Source organism: Balaenoptera physalus (genome assembly GCF_965194825.1).
Source record: "Balaenoptera physalus genome assembly, chromosome: X".
Classification (NCBI taxonomy): Eukaryota; Metazoa; Chordata; class Mammalia; order Artiodactyla; family Balaenopteridae; genus Balaenoptera; species Balaenoptera physalus.
The window spans coordinates 104,351,437-104,376,028 of record NC_138903.1 but is presented as its reverse complement, the minus strand read 5'-3'; the positions used below and the strand labels follow the sequence as shown (position 1 = coordinate 104,376,028).

The 24,592-nt window shown below is 38.6% G+C and overlaps 1 protein-coding gene across 7 annotated transcripts in view; it reads right to left on the bottom strand.

Annotated features, from left to right (window-relative positions):
- Positions 1 to 24,592, bottom strand: part of DOCK11 (dedicator of cytokinesis 11) — a 190,509-nt gene that overhangs the window by 29,347 nt on the left and 136,570 nt on the right. For 5 of the 7 annotated variants that reach the window (XM_082445483.1, XM_082445485.1, XM_082445479.1 and 2 more), the window contains 6 exons: positions 24,006 to 24,143; positions 19,828 to 20,010; positions 17,470 to 17,583; positions 14,967 to 15,182; positions 14,821 to 14,878; positions 6,517 to 6,623 (listed from right to left, as the gene is read on the bottom strand). In XM_082445483.1, the coding sequence (XP_082301609.1) occupies positions 6,517 to 6,623; positions 14,821 to 14,878; positions 14,967 to 15,182; positions 17,470 to 17,583; positions 19,828 to 20,010; positions 24,006 to 24,143 (816 nt within the window). The remainder of the gene's footprint in view (positions 1 to 6,516; positions 6,624 to 14,820; positions 14,879 to 14,966; positions 15,183 to 17,469; positions 17,584 to 19,827; positions 20,011 to 24,005; positions 24,144 to 24,592) is intronic. The other 2 variants (XM_082445482.1, XM_082445484.1) reach the window with 2 other exon arrangements.

The window sequence follows — 24,592 nt, the reverse complement described above, 5'->3', positions numbered from 1 at the left end:
CTCCTACCCAGAGTCTCAGAGGGAACATGGCCCTGCTGACACCTTGATTTCAGACTTCTGGACTCTAGAACTGTGAGACAATAAAATTCTGTTGTTTTAAACCATCCAGTTTGTGTACGTTCTTATGGCAACCCTAGGAAACTAATACACTCTCTTTCTTTACTCATCCTCTAATCAGTCCATCACCAAGTTCTGCCAGTTTTACTTCCTAAATATTTCTCAAATCTGACCCTTCTTCTCCATTTCTGCTCTCATTGTTAAGGTTCAAGACCTCATTATTGTTTTCTAACTGATCTTCCAGCCTTGGCACTTTCAAATCTATCCTCCACAAATCTGCCATAGGGTTCTGATTAAAATGCAAACCAGACCACATCCTTCTTCCCTTCTTAAAATCTCATGATGGCTCCCATCATTCGCAGAACAAAGGACAAGCTCTTTCATTTGGCACACAAGCCTTGCAGTGATCTGGCTGATACTTTTATAATATCATCATTCATCATGCTCAGCCTGGTACTTGATGCTCAAACAATGATGAGCTACTGGTAGTTCCTCTGAAGCACCATGGTGTTGCCTTAACTTTGTGCCTTTGTCCATTCTGTACCCTCTTGTCCTTTAATCCCTTTCACTTAGTTAACCCTTTAAGAAAGCTTAGGTATCACCTCTTCCAGGATTCTTCTTCTGATTAACAAAGAGTAGCAAGACACAAGACACCTTTTTTTCTTACTCTGATAATTCACTGGGTGGATATTTATCACTATACTTGTCCATTATCTATGTATCTGACTTTCCAAATAGGCTGTGACTCTTCAAGAGAAGGGACAACATATTATATTGGTTTCTTCAGTCACTAGTATGGCGGCAGTACATAGTAGATGTTCATTAAATGCTGCTACTTGAAAAAATAATCTATATATTAACATTTAATAGCCAAATTAAAATTTCTATCAACAGTGGGAAGGAGGAACTTTGGGGGAGTTAAAAATCTATTACAAACTAGCAATGTTTGCCCCAGGAATGTAAAGTTGGTTTACAATTAGGAATAAATCCAGTGTAAACAGAATGAACCATGTAAACGGAATAAAAGAGAAAAATGCGATCTCAAGCAATAGATGCAGAAAAAGCATTTGAAAAAACTCAACACCCCTTCATGATGTTAGAAAAGAATCCCCAGAAAACAGGGAATAGAAGACCTTTCTCAATCTGATAAAGAGCTTCTACTAAAACCCAAAAACCTACAGGCTGAACACTCTTCTCCTAAATGTGGGAACAAGTCAAGAATGTCTGCTCTTACCACTTCTATTCAACATTATGCTGAAGGTCCTAGCCAGTGTAATAAGGTGAGACAGAGAGAGAGAGAGAGAGAGCGCAGAGACTGGCAAACGTAAAACTGTCTTTCTGTGCAGATGACATGATTGTGTATGTAGAAAACCCTAAGGAATATACAAACTACTAAAACTAATAAGCAGATTTAGCAAGGTTGCAGACTATAAGATCACCATACAAAATCACTGTATTTCTATATACTAGCAACAACAAATTGAAAACTAAGATTAAAAAATCAAGCAATACTATTTCCAGTAGCATCAGAACATCCATTATCTAACAATATATACCCAGGAAAAGACTTCTATCCTGAAAAATCACAAAATATTGCTGGGAGAAATTAAAGACAATCTAAATAAGACCTGACTGAAAGACTCAGTATTGTTAAGCTCTCCATTCTCCATATAGTGATATACAAATGTAACAAAATCTCTACAAAGCTTCCAGCAGGCTATTTTGAGGAAATAGAAACAATGATTCAAAATTCTGCATGGAAATTCAAAGGATACAGAATAGCCAAAACGACTTTGAAAAAGAATACAGTTGGAGGGCTAACACTACCTGATTCCAAGACTTATAAATTTATAGTAATCAAGACAGTGTGATATTCATATCAAGATGGACAAATAGATCAATGGAACAAAACAGAGTCTAGAAATAGACCACAGACATATAAAGAACAGAAATTTGACTAAGGTGCCAAAGCAATTCAGTGGGGGTAAAAGTTTTATTTTTCCCCAAATGGTGTGGACCATGTAAAATAACTGTTTAGAAAAAAATGAACCTTGGGACTTCTCTGGTGGCTCAGTGGTTAAGAATCCACCAGCCAATGCAGGGGACACGGGTTCGATCCCTGGTCCAGGATGATCCCACATGCCGCAGAGCAACTAAGCCTGTGTGCCACAACTACTGAGCCTGCGCTCTAGAGCCCGCGAGCCACAACTACTGAGACCACGTGCCACAACTACTGAAGCCCGCGTGCCTAGAGCCCATGCTCCGCAACAAGAGAAGCCGCCGCAATGAGAAGCCCGTGCACCACAACGAAGAGTAGCCCCCACTCGCCACAACTAGAGAAAGCCCGCGCGCAGCAACAAAGACCCAACAAAGCCAAAAATAAATAAATTAATTAATTTTTAAAAAACAGAAAAAAATGAACCTTGACCTCTCATTCCATGCTCAAAAATGAATTCTAGATAGATTATCAGCCTAAACATAAAACTCAGAAACAAAGTTTATAGAAGAAAATGTAAGGCAGTATCTTCACAGTCTTGAGGTAAGCAAAGATTTCTCAGACCAAACACACACACAAAAACAAACCATCAAAAAAACGGTAAATTGAACTTCATTAAAACCAAAACTTTCTGCTCAATAAAAGACTCAATTAAGAAAATAAATAAACAAATCAAAGACTGGTAAATAAATCTGCAGCAAATATATTTGACAATGGACTTATATCCAGAATATAGAAAGAACTCCCCTAAGTCAACAAAAAAAATAATGCAATTTCTAAAAACGGGCAAAAGACTTGAACAAACATTCCACAAAAGAAGATATATGAAAGACAAAGGAGCACATAAAAAGTGCTCAATACCATTAGTCATTAGGGAAATACAAGTGAAAAACACAACGAGGTACCAATTCATGTCTAACAGAATGGTAAAAATATAAAAAAAGATTAGCAACATCAAATGTTGGTGAGGAAGTGGAGCAGCTGAAACTCTTATTCATTGCTGGTAGGAATATAAAATGGTCCAACCACTTGGAAAAACTCTGGCAATTTTTTATGAAGTTAAATATATAACTTCCCCAGGATCCAGCAGTTTCGCTCCTAGGTATTTACCCAAGAAAAATGAAAGCATATGTCCACAAAAGGTCATAGATAAGAATGCTTAAAGCAGCCGTATATTCGTAACAATCCCAAACTGGAAACAATCTAAAATCCATCAACAGGAGAATGAATTTAAAAATCTTACATTGATATAATGGAGTATTTAGCAATGAAAAAGAACTTTTGATATACTCAGCAATATGGGTGTATCTCAAAAACATTATGTTAAGCAAAAGAAGGAAGATACAAAAGGGTACATACTGAATGATTCCATTTTATGACACCAAAATATGGCAAAACTAATCTACAATGATAGAAATCAGATAGTGGGGGTGGGGAGACTAACTGGAAATGGGCACGATGGAACTTTCTGGGGGAATGGACACGTTCTATTTCTTGTTTCTGGTGGTAATTTATACGGGTGTATACAACTGTGGAAATTCATCAAGCTGTCCACTTAAGATGTGTGAATTTTACTGTATGTTAATTATATCTTTAAAAACTATTGCAAATCAAAAGTCAGAAATGCAGTTTTAAAAACAAATTAAATTATTATTGGTTTAACTAACCTATTTAAATAAGGCACTAAGTGAACAACAATTTGTATTTTTCATTTCAATTAAACTTGTAAATCGGTGGCAGTTATTTTCCACTGGCTAGAGCACGGGGAAGAAGCCCTATTATATAAACTGAAACATAAAATGGCACTATGGAGAACATGATTCTATCTGTATACATCAAGTGAAAAGCATGTATAAATTATTACTGTAGAACACAAAAGAGTTCCAACAAATGTGTTTACATAGAAAACTGATTACAGTTCTTGACTAATAAGAAATATTACCGCTCTCCTTGAGAGTATAAAAAAGGGTCAGGCGCAAGGCCATTTTTATGACTAAGTTGAAGCTGCTGTTTGGAAAAAAGGACGTAACTTCAGTTGTGTTAAACCATTTATCTCCCACAAACTCCCATGAATCTTTCTGCTGCTAGCCCGCACAAACTGGAGGTCTTAGATGAAAATCATTGAAGTCTAACTAAAAACCCAAAAAGTGAATTAACTTACTCAAGGCTTCACAGTCAAGCAATGAACTGGGATTAAAATTCAAGTATCTCGATTCTCTGTTATGATAAATTAATTCAGCAAGGATGTTTTAAGCATCTACTCTTCTAGGTTCTGGAGGTAAAAGGAAACCTTACTATCAAGTTGGTCAGTGATAAAGTCTGACATTTATGTAGCACCTAATGACTTATAAAGAGCCTTCACATTTGTTGTGAAGTGACCAGGTAGTATTATCACCTTTATTTTATTGATGAGGAGAGAGACCCATATAGAAGTAGTAGGTAAAGCTTCTAGGCATATATCATCTTAGCTAAACGAACTAGAGCTACCTTGAGATTGCTTATATTTTTAAAAAAACAGGACTTCCCTGGTGGCGCAGTGGTTAAGAATCCACCTGCCAATGCAGGGGACACAGGTTCAAGCCCTGGTCCGGGAAGATCCCACATAACGCAGAGCAACTAAGCCCGTGCGCCACAACTACTGAGCCTGCGCTCTAGAGCCCATGAGCCACAACTACTGAAGCTCGCACACCTAGAGCCCGTGCTCTGCAACAAGAGAAGCCACTGCAATGAGAAGCCTGCATACTCCAACGAAGAGTAGCCCTCGCTCGCCGCAACTAGAGAAACCCCACACGCAGCAACGAAGACCCAAAGCAGCCAAAAATAAATAAATAAAATAAATAAATTTTAAAAATTAAGTAAAAATATTAAAAAAACAATTCATAAAGTATAAAATGTGCCTCTGCCACTTTAACCTGGCTGCTTCTTATGTTTCTTAATACAATGTTAAAAAAATTGATTTCTATGGGACTGCAACCCCTTAAATCTCTCCACTTTTGTTGTTTCTTTCTTTCTGTGGTCTTCACATTCCTTAATTGTGAACATCAATGTGCCTCAGTCCTTGGTTCTCTGGTCTTCGCTTGCTGTATTACCTCCCATCGTCAGTGTGCTTTGGTTCTCACACAGCTACGACTTCCAGATGTGGCTCTCCAACCCTGATCTCTCTCTTTAGATTCAGTTCTGAATTTCTAATGGCCTGATGTTATTTCCATTTCAATAACCTTCTACTTCAAATTCAACACCCATCAAAAACTGATTTCATCATCTTCCCTGTAAAATCATCCATCCATCATTTTTCTATAATATCCAAACCTGAAATCTCAGCACTATCTTTGACTCTTCTCCTCCCACAGCCAGCAAGTCTTCCTCTTTTCTTCACAGTGTTTCCTGAACCTGTCACTACCTGGGTTTAGGCCTGGCTGCTTCACATCTGGACTCTTAGGGCAGCCCGCCCTCCAGACTCTGCCTCCAGCCCCTATCCATCTACCTCTAATACATTTCCCACATAACCGCCAAATTAACCTTTCCTCTTCCTTGCTTTCATCTTGTCATTATCCTGCTCAAAAACCTTTGACAGCAATTCAACATTCTAATCAGTGAAGTCCAGACATTCAAAGTTTCCCAAAATCTGACCTCAACTACTACTCTTCTCTATGTGAACCCAATGGCTTTGCCAAAATGATCCATTCACTGTGCCCCCAAAGATGCCTTATACTTTCCCACCTCTTAACTTTTGTCCCCGTTATCCTCCTCCCTCTGCTAAAATGCCTTCAGGGTGTCTTCACGCTTCAAATCTCTCTCTAACCCTAACTGTCCTCTGTTCTACCTCAGCTCAAAGGCATCTCTCACCTTCAACTCCGCGTGGAACATACTGTCTGTATTATTCAAATGGCACTGTCTTGCTTTTCTCCATTTCGAGCAGGTGTATTATCTCTTTAGGTAGACATAAGAGGTCAGGGATCAGCCATATCTAATTATTTTATAGCTTCTATATCACCAAGTCCAAAGCCTTGCTCATAAGTCAGTGCTCAACAAATATTTGTTGAGTGATTGACAACTGAAGCTGTTTGCTACCCATATGAAGCTTGAAGCAGAAATTTTCCATCTTTAAAATACTCGTAAGCATCCTCTCCTTAGCTGTTACATTGTTAGCTATATTTTTTTACGGAGATTTCTCCAAAGTATGTTGACCGTGATCTGGTTACTGGGAAGGTGATCTGAGGAAGATACATGGTACATTTCTAAAACCAGACAATAAGAACAGTTCCAGAGATAGGGCTCCACATTCCACACAGGCACATCTTTTCCCTGGGCAGTTTTAATGCTTACAGTTCATCAACCCTTAGTTACCTTCCAAATTAAGTTAGCTGTACTAATTTTTTTTTTAGCTGTAATAATTTTTTAATGTAAATAAATTTTAAGAAGTTAAATTTATATAACTGGCAATGCAGGCCCTGGAGTCTTACTTCACTATAATGGACGTCCATCATTCCAGCATCTTCTTTCATTGCTCCTTCTTCATCTATATTGGGAGTAATTTTCTTGAAGGCTGAACATCCATTAGGGAATAATTCTGTGTGAATAAAAACCAGTGAAGTAAATTTATTTTTAAAAAGTGTTTTGTAAATAACAGATAGCCTTACAGGGATTAGTTACCCTTAAAAATAAACACATATTTTTGTAAGGATCAAAGTCATAAGTGCAATTTGCAGTTACAAAAAAAGAATTTTACAAATTATTTCTATCTACTATACATCCCACCAGTCTTTTTACCAAATGGTGAGCTCAAGTTACTTACAAATAAGTTTCATTCTCTGACTATGCATCATCTTCAATGGCTACTATAGTAAATGTTTTCCTAATGTGATCTAAAAATTGTTATTAACACTTTGATCCTGTGTATGTTTATGGTCTGTCACCTAAACAAAGAGAGCATGTACTTTTCAGATAAACATCGAATGAGCTTTTGCAGTCATCTCTAGCTCCTCATTTCACTGGAGAATTGGAAAAGTGGGTTGTTAGCCTAGCCTAGGACTTGTAAAGAGAGGCAGAAAATAAAACAGATGCCAGGGATGAAGCATCCTTAGAGAAACAGGATGGGGCACTGGAAGAACCAGAGCTTTTGGAGTTAGATAGACCCAGCTCTATCATTAACTGTGTGATTTTAGACATGTTTCTCTCTCTAGGACTGTAAAAAGTTCCATCATCTGTAAAGTAGAAACAGCAGCTACCTTATAAGAATTCAATGAAATGTAAAGTGTTTAGAACAGAACCTAACATATAACAAGTGTGCAATGCATTATTATTACCAAACAAAGCTACCAATAAATAAACTAGCTTTCTCAAGATAAAATAATTGCTAGCAGCTCGTATAGTAAGTGACTCTGCAGCTGGACCCCTGGGAAGTAGGAAGTGAGCTCAAGCTGAGAACAGCTGCTGTAGGACTGTGGACCAAATTGTTACTGTCAAGCAAGAGTCTGGGTATAGAAGGCCACGTGGTTGCCCTGCAGATTCTGGACATAGGAACATGTCCAAACACTCCTGCTCTGGCTGCGTTTACCGCTATCTAAGGGGGCTGTCATTTTAGAGTTAAGGAAAATTCAGCTTCCTTATAACCGAATCTGCTAGGCAGTGGAAAATGGCTGGGCACAAAGGGGACAGCTTTTGCAATCTATTGTTCTACAACCTCTCTAATAGTGATGCTTAGAAATGATGACCTACTCACGACTAAATATTTGGTAAGCTTCCTGGTGTTAGAGGTTGGGGAAGGAAGAAGGAAGGTTTAAGAAAGCCAAACCTCACATTGAGGAGATTTCTCAGCATTCTGATGGAAAAAAGGGTCATGTGTCATGGCTTGGATTTTGCCAACTCTTCTTGTCTAAGTGAATGCTAACTAGACATACATCTTCTGGTAAGACGCTTAATAGAAAATGAGTTATCAAGTCAGCATCACACTTCTATGAGAGAGAAAGATGGGATTCTGGTTAAGAGAAGATGGGGTTATTCTGAAGCACTTTTTCAAAAATGGAGAAACACATAGGGAGTAGTCAGTGGATTTCTGTTAGAGAAAAAGGAGAGGCAGAAATGAAAGTAAGATTTACTTTGACCCAATGGACTTTAGGGCCATTTTTGTTCAAAGAAATTAGGTAATAAAAGGCACTGAAGATAGAGCATGGCATGTTTCATTTCTGAGGATGAGCATGCCTAAAATGGTCTGTTATATAGACTTCTAGGGGAATTCTATTCAAAGTGCTGGATCACAACACGATAAGGAGCTGTACCAGAATGTAAATCAATTCATCACTTCCTTCTTCAACAAAGCCTTTCTATAAAAAATAAAAAATTCAGCTGAACTAACCATCATGCTCAGTGACATAGTTGATTTACATTCGGGTTAATATTCCTTATCATGTCATGGACCAGTAAGAAACAGTTCTCAGACTGGCAGTTGCGTCCATGGGACACTCTTTGAGTAGCAGGTGCATTAGGAGAACTTTTTGAAATTTAGGAGAAAATGTCCCACTTGATTACCTTTATGAAGTCAAGAGCTAGGCAGTTAAGGAAGAGGGCCCCAAAACTTGACTTGAAGAGATAGTGTGGTCCTTAACAAAGAAAAGGGTCAATCCCTGAAGGCCTCAGGCAGCTAGGTCCATGACTGGGGGAAAAATCCTGTCTACTCTGAGGATATTATTACTTTAAGTGATTCCCAAATCTAGGGTTTCTCTAGTAGGCCGTGATTTAGGGGAGGACAAAAAGGGGCATACTCCTATGCCTGAGATCAGATGAGACTAAAGCACCTTGGGAAAGAGTCTTCCGGTGTGTACCTTAAGTAGAAGGAGGGTAAATTATGGTTCTTGTCAGAAACAAACAGGTTAATACCTTCTTTTGGACTTTGTTGTGTGTATCATCTGGTGTAAAGATTACTATTATGGATTTTCAGCTTCAGAGTCTACTATTCTTGCTAAGTGTATTATCTTGAGTCCTATGCCTGATGACGTTATCTCTAGCTAGAAAGGCCTATATATCCCCTTGTTTGCTTAAGTTATCAACGCCCACCAAACTATCCAATGATAAGAGGACTCTTTTGTTTGTTAGGGTCTTTAAAATGCTTGGGGAAAATTCTGATTCCCTTTAGTCTTGTTTAGTCTTGTTTCAGATGAAACAAGTTGCTGAATCTAGGCCAGTGTATATGTCCCAACAGAGGGAGGCACGTGTGTGAGGGCTCTCCCGTAGCCCTGTGTAGCATTATATAACATGGTCTTGGAGGGTCTGCTTTGAATCTTTCTGGTATGTGACCTGGATTCCTGATTTTGCCCTTCATAGCTGTAGCTTCTGTATTCCTGATTGCTGTCCAAGGGAAAGCAAGATGCAAACTGTCCAAGTAGAGACCACTACCTTGAGCACAAAAAGTAGGGAGGAGTTTGGAGGATGGGAAAGCAGTTGAACCCTTGATAAAATACGACTGCTGGTCAGAAGAGGGATAGGAGGTAAGAGCAGAGGGCAAAAAGGGAAAAAGCTGTAATTGGGAAGGAAGTGGGTAAAGAAAAAGCTTTGCAGAATTTAAGCTATCAGAACCTGGGTATAAAGACTTGGCAAAGGGAACATTATCCTATAAGGCATGAAAAGAACAGACTCTATGGGAAAGGAAATTCCTTTTCCTGGGGGTGCTGGAGGAGCTCTACAGGCCTGAAGCTTTGCTGAACCTCGGATGCTATGTGGTGGTGTAAGAATGCAGACTTGATTCTTGTCTTCCCTGGGGGAAAACAGTTGTGCAATCTCTCCGGAAGAGAGGAGGAAGAGGTACATAAGTCTAGTCTCCAGAGAATGAGATCTAGAACATTTTGAGGTTTTCAGGCAAAATAAAAATAAGGAAATTTAGATCTGTTTTTTATTACATATTTTTGGGAGTGGGAGTAACTAACACCTAGCATCACCACTTAGAGGTAACTTAGGGAAAGGGAAGAGAATGGTGACCCTTAAGATCTCTGGTACAAAGAGCAGGAGCCCTGGCTGCCTGAAAGACGTTTGAGGGTGGCGGTGCAGGGAGAACTGCACACCTCCTTCCCCTTCCCCTTTCAGTTCAGGGCCTGAAAGATGAAAAAAAGGATCTAGAAATGGGCCCTCACTGGTGTTCTGTGGTCACCTCTGGAGGCCAGGGGCCCAAGTCCTGGCTCGCTTAGGCAACCACCCAATGAGACAAACTATTTTTTTTTCTTAAAAACTCTAAATAGGAAAACATGTGTCTCCAGTGCGTCACCTGTAGCATTTCATTCCATCTTGATGAAAAAGAAAGCTTTATAATGACTCCAACAGAAATGGCATAGGACTTTGAGAAAACAGAAAAATTTTGGCAATTGATACGTCAGAGATTTTGTCTTCATTATCAAGGACACTTGATAGAAAACACAGGGTTCTACAATTGCTCAATTATTTTTGTTAAATAAGTGTGTCTTAAGTATAAATAAAACTTTTTTTTTCAGTCCTGCACTCAAACGTACTTTTATTTACTCTGTGAATATCCAGGCCTTATCTAGATCATGGATTTCTCAGACTGAATGACAGGTTAACAGATTAAGTTTTTAACTTCTGTTTTAACATTAGTGGTCTACCTGGGTATAACTATCATAGCTGAACCAGCTAATTAGCAAAATCAGGTGTTTTCGATCATTGGCATGATTGAAGCTAAGGGGGGAAATCCTGAGGATTTTACTACTGCCACCATTTTAGAATACGATTTTCTAGTTTGAGTAGAATTTTCCAGGCTTAAAAATAGATGGCACCTATAAATAAATATGTAAACCTCTCCTATATTTAAAATTATTTTTTGTTTAAAATGCAAAACATCATTTTCTTCCTACTCAGAGAAGGGCTCTTTGATTTCTGTGAAGGATAAATTCTAAAAAACCTTGAAGGTATTATGAAATAAATACTTAAATGACTAGTTAAAGGCACTGTTTCCACTTGTTGAAACATGTCACACTGTTTGGTGTTCAGGCTAGCTGCCTCAAGCTAATGTCCAAAAAAACCCACAGCAATATTTAAATATTTTAGTTGCTATTTTCTCCAATACTATAGTTATAATTCTAAAGCTTAAGAACTGATAATGGAGATTAATAATTCTTGATTTTTGCTTAGTTTTAAGGTCTTTGCACTTGTGAAAAAAAATTCTAAGGAAATATTTTAATATATTTAACTATTTTCAATATATAAAGGGTATAGGTTTATACTCAGTAGACAAAAAACTCTTATTTCAGATTTCTACTAATGAAAAAGATGAGATAATATTAACCTGATATACCTGAAAGACACACCTAGAACTTTATTTAGTACCATGTTTAGGGTTCTCATATTTGTTAGTTTTTTGCAACTGCAGGTGTGCAATTTCAATATGTGTTTTTACTGCAATTTCTCAGGCATACCAGTGATGTAGGAAAAAAACCCTCAAACAAGGCCTTCTTTTGATAATTAATCCCATTCTCCATTTTAAAACCACATATGTACTAAAAAGAGAATACTAGAGTATACCAATTTCAAAATATGGATTGTTCAAAAGAAATTCAGTATCAAACAGAAAGTGTTAAATTTAAAATATAAGTAAAATGAATCTACATTTTAGTCATGCTATCTGGGAAGAAAGATATATAGTTAACTGTAGGAATTCTGGAATTAAAAAACAAAACAAAACATGGTTGTGTTCTCAGAGCCAAAACTGCAGCCATGTGACTCCCACAAGATGGTTTCATTTTGCCCAAATGTTACTCATTTGACTGCCTTCAAGGAAATAGCTTGGCAATTATGATAGATAGTGGGAGATTTCTTTGCAATGTCCATTGCCAATCACTTTTTAAACCTAACTCAACTGTTTTACTATTTAAGTAGTTGTTACAACAGTCAACAATACTAATTTTGGAAAGGGAAGTTTTCAGGCAGATTCCTGAATTAGACTTGCTGGATCCTGAGCCCTTCAAGACCATGACTCCTTTTTGTGGCCCCCTTCCACCCCTGCAACCAGCCCCAGCTCTGTTGAGACATAATTGATATCTCACACTGCGTAAGTTTAAGGTGTATGTGTTGATTTGATACATGTATATATTGTGAAATGATTACCACAGTAGTGTTTATCACCACACATAATTACCATTTTGGGGGGAGTGAGAACATTTCAGATCTATACTCTTAGCAACTTTCAAGTATATACCACAGTACTGTTAACTATAATCACTGTGTACATTAGATATCCAGAACTTATTCATCTTTTAAGCAGAAGTTTGTACCCTTTGACCAAAATTACCCCATTTCTGCTACCCCTGGCTACCACCATTCTACTTTCTGTTTCTACAAATTTGGCTTTCGAAGATTCCACGCATAAGTGAGATCATACAGTATTTGTCTTTCTCTGACTTAATTCACTTAACATAATGCCCTCAAGCTCCATCCCTTTTGTCACAAATGGCAGGATTTCCTTCTTTCCATTGATTATATGTGCCATGTCTTCTTTATCCATTCATATGGATACATTTCATATGTTTTCATGTTACTAATTAGCATCCTTTCATTTCAGCTTGAAGAACTTTTTTCAGCATTTCTTAGAAGACAGGTCTAGTGGTGATGGACTCCCTCAGCTTTTGCCTGGGGAAGTCTTCATCTGTCCATTTCTGAAGGACAACTTTGCTGGATGGAGTATTCTTGGTTGGCAGTTTTTTTTTTCTTTCAGCACTTTGAAAATATCATCCCACTCTCTCCTGGCCTGTAAGGTTTCTGCTGATAGTATCCCACAGATCCCATAGGCTTTCTTCACTCTTTTTCATTTTCTTTTTTCTCCTCTGACTGGATAATTTCAAAGGTCCAGTCTTCTAATTCAGATTATTTCTTCTGCTTGATCCATTCTGTTATTAATACTCTCTACTGTGGTTTTTCACTTCATTCATTGTATTCTTCAGCTCCAGAATATGTTTGGTCCTTTTTTGTGAGGTTTCTATCTCTGTTTAACTTCTCATTTTGTTCGTGTATTTTCCTTCTCATTTTGTTCGTTGAATTTTCTGTTTTATTGTGGCTCACTGAGCTTCCTTAGAACAGCTATTTTGAATTCTTTATTAGATAAATTGCAGATCTCCATGTCTTTGAGTTTGGTTACTACAAGATTACTGTGATCCTTTGGTGGTGTCATGTTTCCTTCATTTTTCATGTTCCTTGAAGTCTTCCACTGCTATCTTCACATGTGAAGTAGCAGTTACCTCCAACCAACTTTACTGACTGATTTTAGGAGAGAACAACTTTCCATCTGTCCTGCTAGGGATTCTGAGGCTTTCACAGACCTGCTATGGATACACCTGCTCCACATTTCTTGCTCCCTCTTATGACAGAATTCTTAAGCGTGTATGTCTTTTCTCCATCATGCAATACACCAGGCCAGGTGCTAACAGCCTCCCATTGATCACCCAAGGGTGATTCTAAAGTTCAAGCTTGTGGTCTCTCCCTGGCCCACTGATTTTGGCTGGTTTTCTGCACATGCTCACTAGCCATCTGCCTTCAGGAGCATGCACAGAGATCCAGCTACAGTGTGTGGTTGAGGCACATGGAGCACCAGGGGTGCCTGTGGGCCAGCTGGGGGGGATCCACAGGCTAAATATCTCTAGCAATTTGTTGGTGGGCTTTTTGATGGAGTCTGTGATGTGATTAGTAGGATCTGTGTCCCTGTAATGCCCTCTAAGTCCTATCTGCTGCTCTCCCAGCCTCTTCCTGCCCCCCACTCATTCAGTTCATGACTCAGTACTCTCAATGGGGCAAGAGAGAAATGGGCCTCTTTGGCAACATCTGCACTGCTGGGAAAGGCAGTGCCCACTCACATGCCCTCACTTTTCCCTGCAGAAGAAATCACGGTGAGAAAGTCTCTCTTGGCACTGAGCTGTGCCGCCTTGGGGAAAGGGTGACACGAGTAAAATCAAACTGTTCCTCTTATCCTCTCCAATGCATTCAAACTTGTATAATTTTTGCTCCAACAGCATGCTGGAACTTCTCCACTGGACTTCTGGACTTCCCCCAAGGCTCTCTCATCTGTGGGAGATTATCTAAAGACAGTGTTCTCCAGGGGATCCCGGACTGCAGCTGAGAGGGGCTGGAGCCAGCTCATAGGCCACTGCAGGGTCCACAGACAGGACACAGATCTGTCTGCCTATTACCTGATGCATAGGTGGGTAAAATTCCTCCCAGGTCCCTTGGCATGTGGTGCTGGATCCCACAGCTCCCACAAAGGCACTTTCGTCCATGTATGGGTGCCAAATGGCTGTTGAGATGGGTATACAAATGAGGGACATCTTATAGGGCCATCTTGCTGATGTGCCAACAACCTTTTAATACCAAGATACTGTTGCACTAAAGTGGCTGTAGAGATATAATTTGTGGGCAGTTGTTGGTAAAGTTGAGGCAGATAGGGGAAAATAAGTGGTGTGTATTATCCAGGGCTTCTCATAAGCCCTGAGAAGAATTTAATTTGTGGCAGTCTTCCAGGGAGACAGTCTTGGAGAATAAACACTGGGCATCAGGCCTGGCCCTGTACTATTCAGCTTATTCTTGTACTCTTAATGAAAGCAGAAGGCAAATGAACAATCCAGTTTTCTTTTATAACAACTTCTGTTTAACAGTGAATAAGGCTAAAGGTGAACATCCTTTTCAGAGCTCAATCATATCACATTCACAGTTGCAAGCTACAAAGATAAAAATTCTTGTGCTAACTGAAGTTCTCCCCATCTCTAAGAACAGAAATATCTTACTTTTTCGATGAAGAAACTCTGCAACCAAACCTGCTACATGGACATAACACATTGCTGCCTGAAAAAGGATGACAAAGAAAGAACTGTCAGATTGCGCTCCAGGGGTTTTGCAGGGTTGTGTTTAGAACAAAGCCATAAGTAGTCACCTCTGAAAAATCTCCATTTTTTATATGAATCTTCGCCATGCTATCAAGCCAGGTTTTCCTGAGCTCTGGGGTACTTGCATAGGACTTGGCTAAGCTATACTGGAGATCAATTAGCATTTCGGGGTCTTTCTCATGCTCCTTCATTTGAGCAGTGGCCATAAGAACAGTACGGATTCTCTTGGTCAAGTCTTTAACTTCTGTGGGAAAAGCAGTTGCCTAATATCAAAACAAACAAAAAGGACATGTTTATCAATATTACCAATGTGCTCTAAGCCTAGGCATCCAATCCTGGGAATAACACACAACTTTTACCCCTTGTTAGAGATCTCGGTATTTGGTTCTTGGTTCTTGGCATGTGGCATGCCTAAAGAGTTTTAAATTAATTCTTTAAAATATATCCCACTAGCTCAGGCTTCAAAGGCAATGAGTTTGAGGGCAGTATATTCATAATACATAAAAGCACGGACTTCGGAGCCAGACTGCCTGGCTTTGAACCCCAGCTCCTCCACCGTGAATTCTACAGCTATGAGTGTAATGTACATTCACTTTTATTGTGTAATTTTAGTTACAACAGTAACTAAAAATTGACAGCTTACTATGCACCAGGCAGTGGCCTAGGTGCTTTACATATTTTAAATTTTATAACAACCTTATGAATTAAGTACTATTATAATTCATTTTACCAATGGAAAACCGAGGTATACAGCAGTTAAGTAGTTTGGCCAAAGTCTTGCAGTTGGTAAGCGGTAGAGACAGGATTTACACCCAGGCAGTTTGGCTCCAGAGCTAGTGATCTTAGTCACTCTTCCACATTGACAAGCATACTTATCCCATCTACCAACTACCATATACACTAAGGTGAAAACCATACTGCAAAAATTTCCAATTATGCAAATAAGAGTTGATGAATCACAGAACACTCTGAAGAGTTTAAAGAGATCATTAACTTCTCTCAAAGTGTCTGTTCCCAAAAACACGAAGTTCGAGTTTCCTCTTTATCCTGGGCACTATTAAGGAAGTCCTATCGCTTCCTATTAACCCCACTGGAGTAATCACAATTATTTGTAGGATTCAGAGAAGATGAGTAAGGGACAGGTACAGGGCTTTGGGAGCCTTTCAATGTGAATATAACCAAATGTGGAGAAAATGATTTTTAAAAGTGCCTTCTTTAAAGATGACTTTTAAAAATAATTATATATGTAAAGTCTCTTCTTATACATTAATAGAGATTCCATTTACTGGGAGAAAGCTATACTTTGTTGTACTAGAGTTTATTGGTAATGACTTCCCTACCAGAATAAAACTAAGTCATTTCAGAAATGAGTCATGAAAAAGATTTCCTATCAAGGAGGGCTAAAACAGACCCCATTTACTTTGAAAAAGCTGCTAACCCAACTTTTACATAACATGGAATTAAGGATGGTAAAAACTGGTAAAAATAAACTCTTAGGGTATAAGTAAAAAAATCCTAAATGACATAAGCTTTTTCTGTGCTCATGGGATTAGTTGAAGCATATACTGATCTCCCGAGGAACCAGAACTGGCTGAAAAGCAAACTTTCCCAGCCTGACAATGGCTGGCACTACTAAGTGTTTTTTTCAGTTTCAGCAACATTCCTATGGGAATATTTTTTGGTACAAAGATCCGACACATCCCAAACATTAAGTATGCTGTGACTGTGAGCTTTTTTTTTTTCCAGATATTACACAAATTGTCAAATTATGCTGAAAGATGACTTTTCCCAAGAATGGGGATGATTCCTCGGGGAGGAAAAGTTCTCTATTGGCAAATGATTCTTCTTCCCTTGTACGCATGCATCACTGAAGATCAGAACCTGTTCTCCGTGAAACAAAACAAAAAATGAATTTTCACAATGTTATAGGTTTTAAGCATATAGCTCGGAAAGAGGAATGGTGGTCAGGGTCTTGGGTTTGGCCTCAGCCAGCTGGTGCCTAAGAATGACAGCCTTGGACTTGGATTTGCCAATAAGTATCTCTGGTAAGCCCCAGTTAACAGATGATTCTTTAAACTCAGAAAATCATCAAATAATGAATCCCTTCTGTGCCACTCCTTATCTGTTGGCAAAGGATCAGGCAGCTGTTAGCTAATCTAATAAGTGAGGTTTTGTGAAATTTCAGACTCAATGCTTAATTAACCAATCTTATAAATGGTAACAACTGTTAAGAAAGGACCCATTTCTTTTCTGAGCAAGTTTAAAAATCAAGCCCAGAAAAAATTTGAATCCTATCATAACTATGTATACACACTATAGCCATTGATCCATCCATTCAAATAATATTGAATATCCGCTGTGTACCAGGCAGTGTTCTAGGTGCTAGAGGTGCAGTGGTATACAAGACAAAGCTCTGACTTGTGAAGCTCACATTCTATAAACTCTATACTATATAAAAATTGTGACTCCAACACACAGTTTAACTTGAGGAGTGTAAACTTCCCTGACAGTGAACGCAGTTCTAATTTTTTACTTGAAGTGAGAGCATACCTTCATAGGTCTGTCACTATTTGCAAAATTACTGATAATGGATAAAGACTCCTGAAATCTCGATCCTCCGCTTAGTGCTACATCAGCTATCAGCTGGCTTACAGCAATGATAATCTGTGGGAAGAAGCAAACACCATTTTTTCAAATGTCTTTTGAATAAATGCTGCTTATTTTCATCATTGTACAAACCCATAAGCACTCATATGAAATTCTTTTGAAGATCCTACATAGTTCCATCAAAATCTATTTTCTTCATACATGAGGGGTTTAAACTCTTCTATTGAAATAGCAACTTCAGAGGTTCCTAATTACAAATTTTATTGGGACTTTTCTTGGTTAGATGTGAAAAACCTTCCAAACTCATGGCACAGCTAGATCTAAAACTGTTTTCATAATTAGTGAACTAGTACAATGGTGGTCAGGTCTCTACTTTCAATATGCCTGCTACGTAGTAGCTATGGCAAAGTTGGGAAGAAATGACCTTTTTCTTGATGGTTTCTCCTTTCTTTTCACTAGTCTATTTCAGTGTGCTGGACTTCCAACTCCAGGGCCTCAGCTCCCTTCTTTGTTTCTGACTAGGGCCTGTCTAGTTTAGATAGCAGTATATGTTACGGCATATACATTACATAATGATAGCAGTATAATGTAACATAATGGTGCTTTTTTAATTTCTCAGGCTCCTTTGGTTGAATGTGTAAATGATTCAGGCTAAGGTGTTAGTGGCTGGAAGCTTTACCCTTGATCCGGAGAAGCAAGATACCGTAGGAGCTGAGTGCAGGCTCTTGAGTGAAACTGCCCTAGATTCAAATCTTGACTTTATCCATTATTCACTGAGTGGGTTTGAGAAAGTTAACTACCCCTCCTGTGCCTCACTTTCCTTATTTGCAACATGGGGATGATAACAATATCTACTTCATAGAGCTGTTAGGAGGATTAAAGAGATCATAATCATAATACTACTACTTACCCACTTTATTGACCACTTAGAACCTGGTTCTAAGTCTGCACATTTATTAATTCATTTATATTTGAATAAAGGACTTGAGAAAAATTGATGTTTTAACCCAGAAGAATGGACCCTACTGGGGAATTTCAGATACACCAGAACACTAATTGCAGAAATGTTTTGGGGGAAGGTGGTACACAAGTGACACCTCTATGAAAGCAAATATTAGATACCCTAACATATAATGCTGGCCCTAGTATCCAAAAGTAACTATATAGAAGAGTTTTACAGGAAGCATATACTTCTATCAGATTTCCAAATCACTGATGACGTTTCTAAAAAGCTGCTTATGGCTGTTTCCTCATTTATAACCCAGTCTCCAATAAACAACTGCAACGGGACAGACCATGGCAGTGAAGACAGAAATATGACCAAGCATTTCCCATATTATGAAGAGGGCTACTGTGCCAAGAAGTCCCAATTGTTGTTTAATTCAGAGTTGTTTCATCAGATAAGCTAAAAAACATGGAGACGTTGAAAAACAACTGCCACGTACTCAGTGTCTATTATGTGCCAGGTATTTTGTGCTTGGCACCACACACACTTTATTTTTAACCCTCATGATAACCCTGCAAGGTGAAACATACTTGGTCTCATTTTACAGATGAGGCAAATAGTTAAGACAAATTGAGTAACTTGCCTAGGGTCACATAAGTAAGTAAGTAGCTGAGCTATGATTTAAGCCCAGGTAGGTCCAATTCCAAAGTCTATGCTTTCTACTAAACCTTGAGACTTCTCTCATTTTTTTTACTAACTGGGCATGCTGGCACATGAAAAACACAAGTGCTTTGTTTGTTACTTAATCATCTCATTTAATCCTCACCACAACCGTACGAGGTAGGTAGGGATATTTACCACTATTTTACATATGAGGCAACTGAGGCACTGAGAGACTAAGGAAGCCCTTGCTAAGGTCACACAGTGTGTGATAGTCCTGGAATCTGGAATCTGGAATCTATGCTCTTAACACCTATGCTGTAGAGTAGTGCTGTCCAACAGAAATATGATCTGAGTCACATGTGTAATTTTAAATTGTCCAGTAGCCACATTAAAAAGTAAAAAGACACAAGTGAATTTTAATTTATTTTACTTACCCCAATATATCCAAAATATCACTTCAACATATAGTCAATATAAAACAATTGAGATATTTTACTTCTTTGTACTTAGTCTTCAAAAGCCAATGTGTATTCTATATTTACAGGAGATCTGAATTCAGACTAGCTACATTTCAAGTGCTAAATGGCCACCTGTGGCTAATAGCTATTGTATTGGATTGGGTAGCTCTAGATCTTGACATAGAGGCTAAAGATTGAATAGAAGAAAGAAGAGGAGCTTTGGTTTTCACTGACCTGCAGATGTGTCCTCAAAAAGGTTTTCCTTTTGGTATACTCAAAGTTGTTTCTCATCAGAAGATACAAAAGTGCAGAGGCTTCATTCCTGGTTGAGCTAATCTTTGATGTGCAGCACTTTAAAACCTCATAGCAAAATGCAGCACACATGTTTACCCTTCCTTTGAAAAAGGCTGAGGGAAACTAAAGAACAGGAAAAACATAAATAAGTACCTGAAAACCCAATCATAAAAGTCAATCAACTATCAAGTGCCTACTATATTCTAACCTAAAACTATGCTGGGTGCTTTGAGGATACAAAATCAACACAAGGCTAGGGCTCCGCTCTGGAGAACCCAAACTAGTTAAAAACATAAAGACCAGCATGTATTAATGACAGAACAATGCAAGTCAGTATACAAGTCTCTACAAAAATGTGAGGTGCTGACTATAAGTGCTACGGATCTAAGAAGAGCTCATAATGGTCTGGAAAAGAAGATAATTAGGTTCTCAGTAATATGTATTAAATTAATGAAAGACTGAAATGATGAATGATTGATGGGTCTCAATTTGGGCCTTAAAAATGGTTAGGACAATCTGCATTACTTACTCTTTTGCTTTATATTTAAACAGTTCCTTATATTATGAACTTCCAAATGCTGAGAAAATTATACCAGGAATCTATTCAGCAAATAAAGTTGATCTTTAAACAAAATGGGGTCTAGATGAAGTGTACACACACAAACATAAACATGTGCATCCTCTATTCATAAACTGTTGATCAAAATACATGTTGGCATAGAAAAAGAGTAAAAAAAGTGACATTCTCAAAACAGGCAAGTGGCTGCTACTTTGAGAACGTATTCACTCTGTTTCGTGGAAAACAAACTATACATGTAACATAGGCTTATTACAATCTTCCATGCTTACATGTCTAGGCAAGCAAGTAGTAAGCTGCTCCAGGGTACACAATGGATGTTTTTCAGGGAGTGTGAAGCTAGGAGGGCCACCCTTTCAAAATTATTTCTTGGGAATATTGAATTTAAACCCATATCATAGGAACCTATCTTCTTTTTATCACCTTAACACCAAGTGCAATGCTATGAAAGTTTAATAAATGTTTTCTAGTTGGCAGTTGAAAGATCTCATCAATAGTCTCACCGGATTAAACCAAATCTTGTTGGGCAAGATACTCTAGTACGAAAATAAAGGAAGGGAAAGCATAGCTGTAGTGTAGTTAATCCGCTATAAGAAGTCTTCTACCAGAACTTCCCTGGTGGTCCAGTGGTAAAGAATCCGCCTTCCAATGCAGGGGATGTGGGTTTGATCCCTGGTCAGGGAACTAGGATTCCACACGCTGCAGGGCAACTAAGCCCACGCACCACAACTACTGAGTTCGCGTGCCTCAACTAGAGAGTCCGTGTGCTGCAACTAAGACCTGACGCAGCCAAAAATAAATTAAATAAATAATAAATTTTTTTTTAAAAAAAAGGAGACTTTAATGTGACATCTCCTGACTTAAAAAAAAAAAAAAAAAGAAGTCTTCTACCTACATCACTTCTCTGAGTGGGCAATGACCAAAATCATCAATGACCTTGTAATTGCCAATTCCAATGGACTCCCTTTCCACCTTATCTTATTAGACCACTCTGTACTGCATAATAATGCTGAAACTCTTTTCTCCTTTGGCTTCCATGATATCCTCTCCTGCCTTTCTTCCTACTTCTGTGACTGCTCCCTCTCATCTCCTCTATAGATTCCTCTTCCATCCCCTTCTATGTTGTTTTTCTCCCTACATTCCAGCTAAACTGGGCCTTGCAGTTCCCAGAATTTCAAGCTCTATCCCAACTCCAGGCCTTTGCATATGCTTGTCCTTCTCCCTAGAATGTTCTTCCTTACGCTTTTCAAACAGCTGGCGCCTTTTCCTATTTCAGGTCTCATTTTAAAAGTGACAAACCTATCTAAAGTAAGGTAACTCCCACAAATCATTATTCTCTATCTCAACGCCTTGGTTCCTTCCTAGAACTTGTGACAATACTGTTTTATTTACTTGTTTATTTTCTGCCCCACCCTCCTTGCCCACTGAAAGCTTCATGAGGGCAGAGACTAGGCTTCCAGGCTACTTTTTAAAGAGATTCTCGGGAATAAAGACACAGACCTACTAGAGAATGGACTTGAGGATATGGGGAGGGGGTGGGGTGAGATGTGACAGGGTAAGAGAGTGTCATGGACATATATACACTACCAAATGTAAAATAGATAGCTAATGGGAAGCAGCCACATAGCACAGGGAGATCAGCTTGGTGCTTTGTGACCACCTAGAGGGGTGGGATGGGGAGGGTGGGAGGGAGGGAGATGCAAGAGGGAAGAGATATGGGAACATATTGTATGTGTATAACTGATTCACTTTGTTATAAAGCAGAAGCTAACACACCATTGTAAGGCAATTATACTTCAATAAAGATGTTAAAAAAAAAAGTAATTGTTAAATTTGCTAGGCTAATGAATAGAATAATAAAAATTTTAAGTCAAACCTAAAAAAAAAAAAAAAAAAGAGATTCTCCCCCTCCCGCAACAGTTTTCTTAATAAAAATCTAATTATGGTGCTTTCATGCTCCCTGATGCCTAAAAGATGAAGTCTAACTCCTAAGATGAGGACATAATCATCCGGTCCCCATCGACCTCTTCAGTCTCATCTCTTGCTGAGTCCATACTAAATCCTAACTCCAGTGCTGCAGAGAAACTTTTGCTAAATTAGTGTTTCCCGTCCTTCTCCTGTTCATCCTCAGTTCTCTGTATAGACTTCTTTTAGCCTAATGGTATTTGTGGATGTGCATCAATGTGTGTGTGTTTCCCTCTACTGGACAGTAAGTCCTCAGACTGTATCCCTGACACAATGTCTGACACCAGTAAGTACCTACCCAGTAACTGTTTGTTAAATGAATTATTTCTGAATCTCTTTCCCTTAGTTTCTCGTAACATGCTTGCACTGAACTCAGTTTTCCATTTATTTCTTTATTCAAAAAATTGTATTAAATAATGGCAATTTAGGGCTTCCCTGGTGGCGTAGCAGTTAAGAATCTGCCTGCCAATGCAGGGGACACGGGTTCAAGCCCTGGTCCGGGAAGATCCCACATGCCGCGGAGCAACTAAGCCCCTGCACCACAACTACAGAGCCTGCGCTCTAGAGCCTGCGAGCCACAACTACTGAGCCCACGTGCCACAACTACTGAAGCCTGCACACCTGGAGCCCATGTTCCGCAACAAGAGAAGCCACCGCAATGAGAAGCCCGCGCACCGCAATGAAGAGTAGCCCCCGCTCGCCGCAACTAGAGAAAGCCCGCGTGCAGCAACAAAGACCCAATGCAGCCAAAAATAAAAAAATTTAAAAAAAAAGAATGGCAATTTAAAAATAAACCTTCAAGATCACCTAATTTCTATATCAGTTAAACCCCGTAAGTTGCCATACAAATAATGACAAAAAAGTTTTCCACACTCAGCTATCCTATTACACAAATTGGTTAACTGAATTTGTCTTGTTGGAGTTACACATACCAGAGTGGAGGCCTAGACTGTGCCTTTCCATAATTTTAACTCCATCTTGGTTCCTGATGCTTTTAATTATGTTTAAAAGCTATCAAAACCAGACCAGAAATAAATCTTTGCTATCTGTTTCAGTCATATTTATTCCTAAAAGCCTAGTCTGAAGTTTTAGTTTAGATGAGGTAAATGGTCTGAAAATTTAGAGCCCACAGATCCAATTCGCACTGAAAAGAAGGATTCATTCATCTGAACGTGTATTGAGTGCCTACGATTTGCAAGATATCATACAAGGCCCTGGGGTTATAAGACTTGGTCTCCGCTTTCAAAGTGCTTATACATGAGTACCCTCACAGCTTATATATCTTCAGCATGACAATACTTTCAAAAGAAGCAAAAGAGAAGAAAAACTGGCAGTTGGTAGTTTTAAAATGATACTCTTCAGAAAGGAATGACAGGACAAAATAAAAAGCACGTGCTGATTTTAGGGAATGCCTGGTCAGGCTCTCTTTACGTATTTTGCTGTTCTAATATTTACAAAGGCAGGATTTAATGGCTTCCTTATCTGAGGTTTGGAGAGGTCTTCGCAATGATCCCTGTTCCCCTTTCCTTCTTGCTATGAAGCAAGGCCACTCGCAGCCACAAAGCTCTGCTCTTACCTTACTAATGAAAGCTCGCAGTGAGGCAAAGACATGTTTCAGCGACACTTCAGATTGCCCATTTTTAAGAAAAGCAAGATGAATATCAAATACTTTTTTCATTAACGGGTTGTGGCCATCATTATTTAAAAGTTGGCTCTACAAAACATGAAAAAAAAATTTGCAGAAATAGTTTATGCTGCTCCCCCTAGAATGAGAGAACACGCTTTACCAACAACCTGTTTATCAAACCACTGCTTGAAAAGTAACAATAAAAAGTTTAACATAATCTAAAATCATCTGTGCCATCTTTCAACTTGGAAATCTCAAAATACTATATAAACTACATCTATACTTAATTCCACAATTTTAAATAGATGAAAAAAAATCTTTTTCCAGTATAACACAGCAAATACAGAACTAGTATGGGAAGAGTATTTTCTATTAACCTAACCATATTGCTCCTCAATTCAGAAATCAGTAAATTAAAAATGGATACAAGGTAACCAGCCTTTGTATTTCTCTGACAAAGTAATGTAAGAATTAAGGAAAACATCAATTCCATTTTAAAAGTCTAGTATCTAATTTGCTTTTAAATGTATGTTTAG